An 8,051-nucleotide genomic window follows, 5' to 3' on the forward strand; every position below is an offset into this window, starting at 1 on the left:
CCCTGTGCCGCGAGGCAAGGGCGGGGCCCCGCAGCCCCGGCGTCGCCAGCCGCCCCCTTTCGCACCCGGCCAGATGGGCCCGGCCTTCAGCCTGCCCCCCCAGACCCCCGGCTACGTGCAGCCCGGTGGCATGAGCTTCCCCAGCCAGCCCTTCAGCCAGCCCCTCGGACAGAACTTCAGCCCTACGGCCGGGCAGCTCCTTCAGGGCCCCGTCGGGGGCTTTGGGCCCATGATCTCACCCACCATGGGGCAGCCACCACGGGCGGACATGGGGCCAGGGCCCGCGCTGAACCCCCCAGGCGGCCCCTCAATGACACAGAGGTTTGGCCAGCCGGGCACCCTCTTTGGACAGTCACCCATGCAGCGGCCCAGCCAGACCCTGCCCAACTTGCCCCCTAACACCAGCCCCTTCCCCGGGGCTGACCCCGGCTTCCCGGCTGGCGCAGAGGACGGAGCCAAGCCCCTCAACCCGCCTGCCAGCACCTTCAGTCAGGAGCAGCACTCGGGCTCACCAGCTGCAGTCAACGGGGCCCAGCCCAGTTTCGCCCCTGGCAGCACCACCCGCAGCAGCGGCACCCCTGAGGCCAACAGCCTCCCACCGCCCAGCAAGGCTCCTGGCAGTTCAGGGCATCAGCCGCCACCGGGCCTGGTGTACCCCTGCGGGGCCTGCCGCAACGAGGTCAACGACGACCAGGATGCTATCCTGTGCGAGGCCTCCTGCCAGAAGTGGTTCCACCGCGAGTGCACGGGCATGACGGAGAACGCCTATGGGCTGCTCACCACTGAGGCCTCAGCTGTTTGGGCCTGCGACTACTGCCTCAAGACCAAGGAGATCCAGTCTGTCTACATCCGCGAGGGCCTGGGGCAGCTGGTGGCCGCCAACGATGGCTGAGCCAGGCGGACCCACTGCCCCCACCAGACTCGTTCCTCCCTGGGCCCTGTCCCCTGCCCTGTCACCCCCCTACCCCATGTCTGCCAACAAGAAACAGCACCGGGATGCCAGTAACGCTCCCCCTCACCCTTCCCCCTGGGCGGGCACTTCTCTCGTCACACGCCCTGTTGAAGTGTTCAAACCAGCTGTCGGAGGGTAGCCATTGCTCCAGCACTGTGGCCTCTGCATGCCGTGCAGTTGTTGATGGGCTGGCATGGAGCACAGGGGCATCCTGCTGTGGAGCCCTGCCCCTAAGTGGGGTGCCAGGGGCCTGTTCTCCCTTCTGCCCCTCAAGCTGTACCAGCCCCTGGCACCCGTGGATGATGGAGTCTTGACTGGGAGCCGGTGCCTGTGGGTAGCTTGGCTCTGCTGTCTACTAGCATGCGCCTTATGCTCCTGGGTTACTGGTGGTGGCTGGAGGGGGTGCTGCCCCCCTGCATCTGGCACAGACTGGCCCTGCCCAGCAGCACAGGGTGGGAGAGCAGCACTTCAGGGGTGCTGGGTCCTGGATGCACAGGATGCTTCACGGTCTCAGCGCTCAGGGCCTGTGCCCTGTGTAGTCCTGGGGCTGCTAGGAGAAGCTGGGCTGTGGGACTCAAGCTCTGTGGGCTGGAGGCAGCTCCACAACTGCTCTGTGACTGTGGGAGCTTGTGGGGACTCTGGGACTGGACTCATGGGCTTGGGGGGCTGGTACCAAACCAAATCTTTGCAGGAGGAAGCTCCTCTACCCTTGCCAGGGCAGTGCCTGCCCTGGGCACAACCGGGTCTGCAGGCATGTAGGAGCTTCTCGGTGAGGGCTGGTGGCTCCAGGGCAGCCGCCCAGCACTGTGGACATTGTGACCCTCTCTCTGCCTCCCAGCCAGGGACAGCTCCAGCCCGAGGCTATTTTTGGAAGGCCCTTGCTGACAGGGAGCCCTCCCCATGGCTCCGCACAGACTGCTGGGCCCCGGTGCTGGGTGGTGCCCCATGGGGATGCCCAGGAGCGCTGGGTTCTGCGGTGCCCTGGCAGGTGGGAGAGCCCGGTGCTGCCAGCCTGGGACCTGGCCACCCCCCCTTCCTCCTTGGGGCAGATGGCCCTTGCCCCGTGTGCCCATCGCTGCCCCCGCGCTGTTTTGTACGGGGTCTTTGTACTGTCTGCTATAAAGCTCCGAAAACCAGGCGGGTTCAGTGTGTCCGTGCGCCTGGCCCGGGGCCTGGGTCGCTGCTCTGAGCCGGCTCCCACGGAGGGGGGTGGCGGGCTGGGCCGGCCAGGCAGCTATCCCGGTGCTGGCGCAGCCGCCAGGGCCGCTGCCACTTGGCTTCCGCGCCGCTTCACCCGCGGCCGCCCGGGGACACCGGGCCGGGCCCCTCCCGCCGCGGGACACGAGACACTGGGCAGCCGAGACCCGCGGGCACAAGGAGGGCGACGCCCCCGGCAGCTGCACCGGGGCACCCCGCCCCCCCATGTGCTCCCAGTGGAGCGGCAGGGACGGCTTCTATTGGCCCTGCCTTCCCCAGACGCCCGCCGATTGGCTGCCCCGATCACGTGCCCCGCCCCTTTCGGATCAGACTGTAGCGACTTGCAGCAAAGTTAGCTACAAAGTTGCCCGGAGGTTCCGGGACCCGCTGCCGGGACCCCAGACCCCCCCCCGCCGGGGCTAGTCCCCCACCCCTCGCTGGGATCCAGGGCCCCCCCGGCGCCGCCTGTCGGGTGAGTCCGGGACAGGGACGGAGTCGCGGGGCGTCGCTCCCCGCCGGCCCGTGGGTCTCCCCGGGGGCGCCGGCCCCGCCCCGCGGGGGGGGAGCAGGCGGATGGTCCCGGGAGTGCCGCCGGGGGGCCCGGGGCCGGTCGCCGCAGGCGGGAACCCGCTGCAGTCGCTCTCTCCTATTATGGCAGCGCTGGGGCTCCGCCGGCGCGTCGCGTTCCGCCGCTTCCTTCCTGCGGAGCCCGCTCGGGGCGGGGTGGGGCGGCTCTGCCACCTGCTGCGGGGAATTAAACGCCGCTAAAAATACCCGCGGGCGTCACTGTCCCGGCGGCAGCTGCGGGGGGACGTCCCTGGCACGCCGCCGGCAGCTTCCCGCCCGGGGGGGAGGCTCTAGGGGCAAACAGGCTCGGCGGCGGGGAGGGACTCTCGCAAAGTGAGAGCCTGGCCCAGGCAGAGGTGGCCGGGACACCTGGTGCAACCCCTGGGCTATGCTCCCACCCTAGCCCCTTCCATACGTCTGGGAAAGCACCCCTTCCCCCTCTCTCCTAGCTGACCTCATCTTGTTGCCGTGGTAACCACTGTGATGTCAGGATGTGGGTTCTGTGACAACACTGCAGCAAGCCCGCAGCTCTGCTCTGGAAGGGAGCAGGGTTGAATCTGGGGTTCCTGTCCCGGGCCGGCAGATGGGGCAGGGAGAGCTGGGCTGCAGCCAGCCCCGAGCGGGGAAAGACAGAGCCTGCCCAGCGAGTTACAGGCAGGCCCAGGTGCAGGGGCTGGGGCTGTCACCACAGTTGTGCGGGGAATGTGTGCAATCCGGGGCAGCTGCCAGCCCGGGCGCCCGCTGCCCCCGCGTTCCAGGCTCCGCATCTCTTGGGAACGGGCCCACTAGGCCCCTCCAGGGGCAGCTGATTCCCAACCTGGAGCCTGGCTCAGTGCCCTCTGCCCCACCCCAGGCTGGCAGGGTCCTATTCACAGCTCTGGGGCATGGGTGGGGGCAGTGGCTGGGGCAGGGTTCTGCTCCACTGTGCCTGAGTGAAGGGCCCTTTGTCTCCATTTGCAAATTCTCTTTGCAAGTCAAATTAGCCCTGGAGAGGCGGTTCTGGGGCCTGGAGCCCTTGATGCATGCATCTGGGTATCTCCATACCCCCTTGCAGTGCTGCGGGACTGGGAGGGCTGGGATTGCCCTGATGCTCCACATTCCCTGCAGGTGGGATCCAGCCCAGCTGGGCAGGAGCAGCAATGGCCAAGAACGCTGACGCGCGGAACTCAGACAACAGCTGGGTGATTGCTGGCTCTGAGGTGGGGGGCAACGTGTGTGGGGCGGGGTAGGGTGGGGCTGGGGTCCTGGTGCCTGCACCTGCTCCCCAGGGCTCTGCCAGCAGGGTGCTGCCCAGGCTTGGGGAAGCAACAGGTGTGTGCAGAGGTAACAGTTGCATGACCTGCCCTCCCTTTCCCCAGGGTTTGCCTGTGGAAACTGTGGGCCCAGAGGAGGGGGAGCTGCCCCAGGCTGCAGCAGAGGAGCTGGTGGGAGACACCCTTGAGGTGGAGGATGAAGCCCAGGACACACTCCCAGGCATGTGATGGTTCCTAGACCAGACCGGCTCCCCGCACTGTCCAGCACCCTAACTCCAGTGCTCCCTGCTCTGTCCTCTTCAGGCTGCAGGGCAGGGGAGGGGGCTCTCACAGGCTTCGAGCTGCTGCACCAGCCAAGAGGGCAGGAGTCAGCCCAAGTCCCTGGCCCAGCAGAGCCCTCCCCCACCCTGGCTGGGCCTTGATGCTCTTGTCACTCCATAGCGTCCGCCCACAGGGGCAAGAAGGACGAGGCCTCCCTGCTAAGTTCGGCTGCTGGCCGGGAGGAGGCTGAATTCAAGGTAAAGGTTTGGGGGTGCCCAGGGATCAGATGGGAGGTGGGTGCCGAGCTTGTGGCGGCACAGGGATGAGGCCCTGCTGCATCCTGGAGATGCTCAAGCACAAGTCCTGGCACTGCCTGTTCCCAGGACTCTGAGGAGCACTTGACATCTAGCCCCAAGGGTGGCCCTGACGCAGCAGCCCACCCCGATGAGCTGCTGGACATCCACGAGCCTGAGGAACCAGACTCCCAGGATGCCAGATTGGACTCTGGCGCTGAAGTCCTGGGCTCCTCACTCACAGGCAGAACAGGTGGGTCCAGCCTTGCTAGCAGCTTAGCCTCCCCTCCCCTCCCCACCCTGCCAAGCCCCACACTGACCTGGCACCAGCTGAGCCTGGCTGGGGAGCCATGGGGCATGTTGGACACTGCACCCCAGCCTCTGCATGGACTCTGGGGGCACCTGGTCCCTGCTGGGTAGGGAGGGGGAATCCTGTGCCCATCTGTGGCCCTGTCCATGGGGACACTTCTGGGGGTCCTGCTCCAGGGGCTGCTCTGAGCAGAGTCCCCGTATCTGCCCAGGGGCACTGGCAGAGGAGGGCAGTGGCTCCAGCAGCAACGAGGACCAGGATGTGGAGGGGCTGCGGCGGCGGAAGGGGCGGGATGTGCCCGCTGCTCCTGAGAGGCCTGTGCCACACAGAGTGCTGGAGGCTGAAGGTGCCGAGGGGGGCTTGGGCACAACTACTTACCTGCTGGGTGCAATGGCACTGCTGGCTGTGGGGCTGCTGGTCTTCTCAGGTGAGCAAGGGATACAGCAGGGGCAGCCAGGGTGGGCACAGGGGTCCACTTCTCCTTCATCCTCTGCTTTCTTTTCCCTAGGTGGCATCTATGACCTGGGAGACAGTGAGTACTGGGCAGGGACCTCTCTGCTGCCCCACTCAAGGAGGGGGTGATTAGCACCCTTGTGCCCGCCTGGCGGGGCAGGGGGCATGGACATGCACCTCAGCATTAACCCCACTTGTTCCCTCTGCCAGGCCTTACAGAGAGTGCAGGGGCTGGGGATGCCCCAGAGGGGGAGCAGCCATGGTCACCCCCACTGCCGGTCATCAGCATAAAGGTAAGTGTGTCAGGGTCCCTGAACCTGAGACCAGCTCTGCCCCCACGGCTGGGTAGGGAGGGCTCTGAGTCCTCAGCCTTGGACTCAGGAGCCTTTCCCAGCCTGGCAGACCAGGGACTGTGCCCTGTGCTGCTGCAAGGCTTGGGCCTATCATGCTGGGGAGACTAAGGCACAGAGTGGGGCTGGGCCTGGGTGTGCAGGGGAGGGCTAGGCCAGGTACCCCAGTGTTCTGGTTGCCACGGGGGTCACAGGCTGTGGCTTCCTCCCATCCTTGCAGGAGCAGTTGGAGCAGCCACCACCATCACCATCCTTGGCCGGGGACCCACAGAGCCTGCAGGCCATGAGCCTGCTGCTGGACAAGCTGGCCAAGGAGAACCAAGACATCCGAGCCATGCAGGCGGTGCTGCAGGTGAGACAGGGCCCTGGGCTGGAGGGAGCAACTCCCTGCCCCTTGGTCCTCACCTGGCTTCCACACCCGCAGGCACAGAAGGATGAACTCCAGGCCCTGCTGGAGAAGAGTGAGACTGAGAAGGCGGTGGCTGGGTCCCCCACTCCTGGTCTGGCAGAGATGGCACAGCTCCGGGCGTCACTGCAGCAGGAGGCAGCTGCCCGCCATGCCACGCAGGCTGAGCTGCTGCGGCTCCAGGGGCAGCTGAAGCAGCTGGAGCAGGAGGCTGTGGCTAGGGGTGGGCAGCAGGAGCCCACCATGGAGCAACCCCAGGCCCCAGCCCGAGCCTCAGCGCCCCACAAGGAGCGGCTGCACCAGGAGCTGAAAAGGCAGCGCGGGCTGCTGGCCTCAGTGCAGCAGGACCTGGTGGGTGCCCTGCAACGGGCCCAGGCCTCAGGGCGGCTGGAGCAGCTGCAGGCAGAGCTGGGCTCCCTGGAGCAGCGGCTGGCACAGGAGCTGCAGCAGGCAGAGAGCTGGGAGCAGGTCTGGGGCGGAGAGGAGGCTGCAGAGCCCTTGCCCCACCGCAGCAAAAAGCCATTAAAGGCTGAGCGGAAGGAGGGTCCGAGGCACAAGGCGAGGGGGGAGCCACGGCCTGGCCGGCCCGGGGACAAAGTGGGCAGGGAGCCGAAGGAACCGGGCAGCCCCAAGCACCACAAGCCCCGCCGAGATCCCAGGCCAGGCAGGGACTGGGACAGCCCAGCGCGGCGGGTGGATGGCAGGAAGGTGCCCCCACATGGGCACCATGTGCCCCGTGCCTGGGAGCTGCCCCCCCTGAGCCAGTACCAGGCACCCCAGGGCTGCTCAGGTGCAGCAGCTTGCGCCCGGCAGGAGGGGCTGGCACCCGTGCAGAAGGCAGGGTTCCTGCAGCTGCTGGAGGGGTTCATGGTGCAGCGAGGCTGGGGGCCACACTATGGGCACCTGGCCGCACTGCTGGATGACGTCTTCAGCCCAGATGGCACCTTTGCCCACGACCACCTGCGCTTCAGCGACTTTGCAGATGACGTGGAGGACCTGCTCGAGGTGCTGGCATGGCAGGAGCAGGGTGATGACGAGGCGGCCGATGACTTTGAGGAGTTTGTGCTACAGCACTACGGGCTGGGGCCGAGGTGAGCCCAGGGCCTGCACCGTGCAGGGGCTCCAGCCCCAGGTCTCAGCTGCCTGAGGGGCTTACTGCACAGAAGCCAGCATGGCAAGGGGCCCAGCTGGGGTAGAGGGTGGGCACCTGCGTGGCATCACCCCTGCTGTTTCCCTCCCCCTACCCGCTTTTCCCCGTCTCTGCTGTTCTTGCAGCTCTGCCAGGGATGGAAACCGGAGTGGCCCCAAGCGCCACGAGAAGGAAGGCCGTGGGCACCGCCCCCCGCCCGACCATGCCAGCAGCCACGGGCAGGAGGGCAGCCCACGGGCCCAGGGGTAGTGCCCGCCCCCCGCGCCAGCGGCAGTAGCAGGAAGTTGATTGCCCGGGGCATCTGTTCCAATGCCCTGGGCCCGGGCCGAGGGGACACAACTCGCCCTGGGAGGGGTCAAGGCCACCAGCTTCACCGCAGGACTACCCCAGGGCCGTGCCCAGGCCTGCAGGCAGCTGCTCCCTGCAGGAGCCTGGGGAGGGGAAGGCAGGACCTGGCTGTTTGGCCCAAGCAGCGGCAGCTGCCCGGGTGCCCTTGTGTACCCCCGCCCCCAGCTATGCCTTTCTGCCACGTGCCACGAGGCTGACCCCGCACTCCTTCCCTCAGGACCCTGCAGCTGGGGCCACCGCACTAACCTGCCCTAACACCCGCGCGTGACTTGCACTTGGATGGAACCGAATAAACTCCCGCCGGGAGCTCCTCGCCGCCTGGTTCCGTGCCGGGGGGGAATCACCGGTCGGTGCGGGGCTTCGGCTGCCTCCTGCGGGTGCGCGTCCCCGGCCGGCTGGCTCCTTGGCCCCAAATCCGCCCCATGCCTGCCCCCTCAGTCCTCTGCTGCCAGGCAGGGCAGTCCCCAGCGCAGTTCCCGGATCCCGGCGGCAGGTGCTCGGCGCTGCACAC

The 8,051-nt window shown here is 67.4% G+C and overlaps 2 protein-coding genes across 5 annotated transcripts in view; both read left to right on the forward strand.

Annotated features, from left to right (window-relative positions):
* The window catches only part of PYGO2 (pygopus family PHD finger 2), a 2,442-nt gene extending 1,517 nt beyond the window's left edge, over positions 1 to 925 (forward strand). The window contains exon 2 of the mRNA XM_006030997.3: positions 15 to 925. Coding sequence (XP_006031059.1) covers positions 15 to 892 — 878 coding nt within the window. The 3' untranslated portion in view covers positions 893 to 925. The remainder of the gene's footprint in view (positions 1 to 14) is intronic.
* A 1,547-nt stretch (positions 926 to 2,472) lies between these two features.
* On the forward strand, positions 2,473 to 7,850 carry PBXIP1 (PBX homeobox interacting protein 1). 4 transcript variants are annotated; one of them, XM_025212630.1, is made up of 11 exons: positions 2,474 to 2,621; positions 3,824 to 3,915; positions 4,075 to 4,189; positions 4,411 to 4,487; positions 4,614 to 4,776; positions 5,045 to 5,260; positions 5,342 to 5,365; positions 5,497 to 5,579; positions 5,857 to 5,988; positions 6,061 to 7,133; positions 7,309 to 7,850. In XM_025212630.1, exons 2-11 carry the CDS (start codon positions 3,856 to 3,858, stop codon positions 7,439 to 7,441), a joined length of 2,076 nt encoding a protein of 691 aa, XP_025068415.1. In that variant the 5' UTR covers positions 2,474 to 2,621; positions 3,824 to 3,855; the 3' UTR covers positions 7,442 to 7,850. The 4 variants fall into 4 exon arrangements, with proteins under 4 accessions (XP_025068412.1, XP_025068414.1, XP_025068415.1 ...); XM_025212627.1 differs by having other exon boundaries at positions 2,473 to 2,621; positions 5,857 to 7,133; XM_025212629.1 differs by having other exon boundaries at positions 2,473 to 2,621; positions 3,824 to 3,897; positions 5,857 to 7,133.
* Positions 7,851 to 8,051: the final 201 nt, after the last annotated feature.

This window comes from Alligator sinensis, unplaced genomic scaffold, assembly GCF_000455745.1.
Source record: "Alligator sinensis unplaced genomic scaffold, ASM45574v1 scaffold1165_1, whole genome shotgun sequence".
NCBI lineage: Eukaryota > Metazoa > Chordata > Crocodylia > Alligatoridae > Alligator > Alligator sinensis.

Bases quoted from the DNA above. Each gene is read 5' to 3' on its own strand.
- PBXIP1 (XM_025212627.1), top strand. From the start codon at position 3,856: ATGGCCAAGAACGCTGACGCGCGGAACTCAGACAACAGCTGGGTGATT. The intron at 4,190-4,410 runs GCATGTGATGGT...GTCACTCCATAG, and splicing joins AGCCCAGGACACACTCCCAG to CGTCCGCCCACAGGGGCAAG. The intron at 4,777-5,044 runs GTGGGTCCAGCC...GTATCTGCCCAG, and splicing joins CTCACTCACAGGCAGAACAG to GGGCACTGGCAGAGGAGGGC.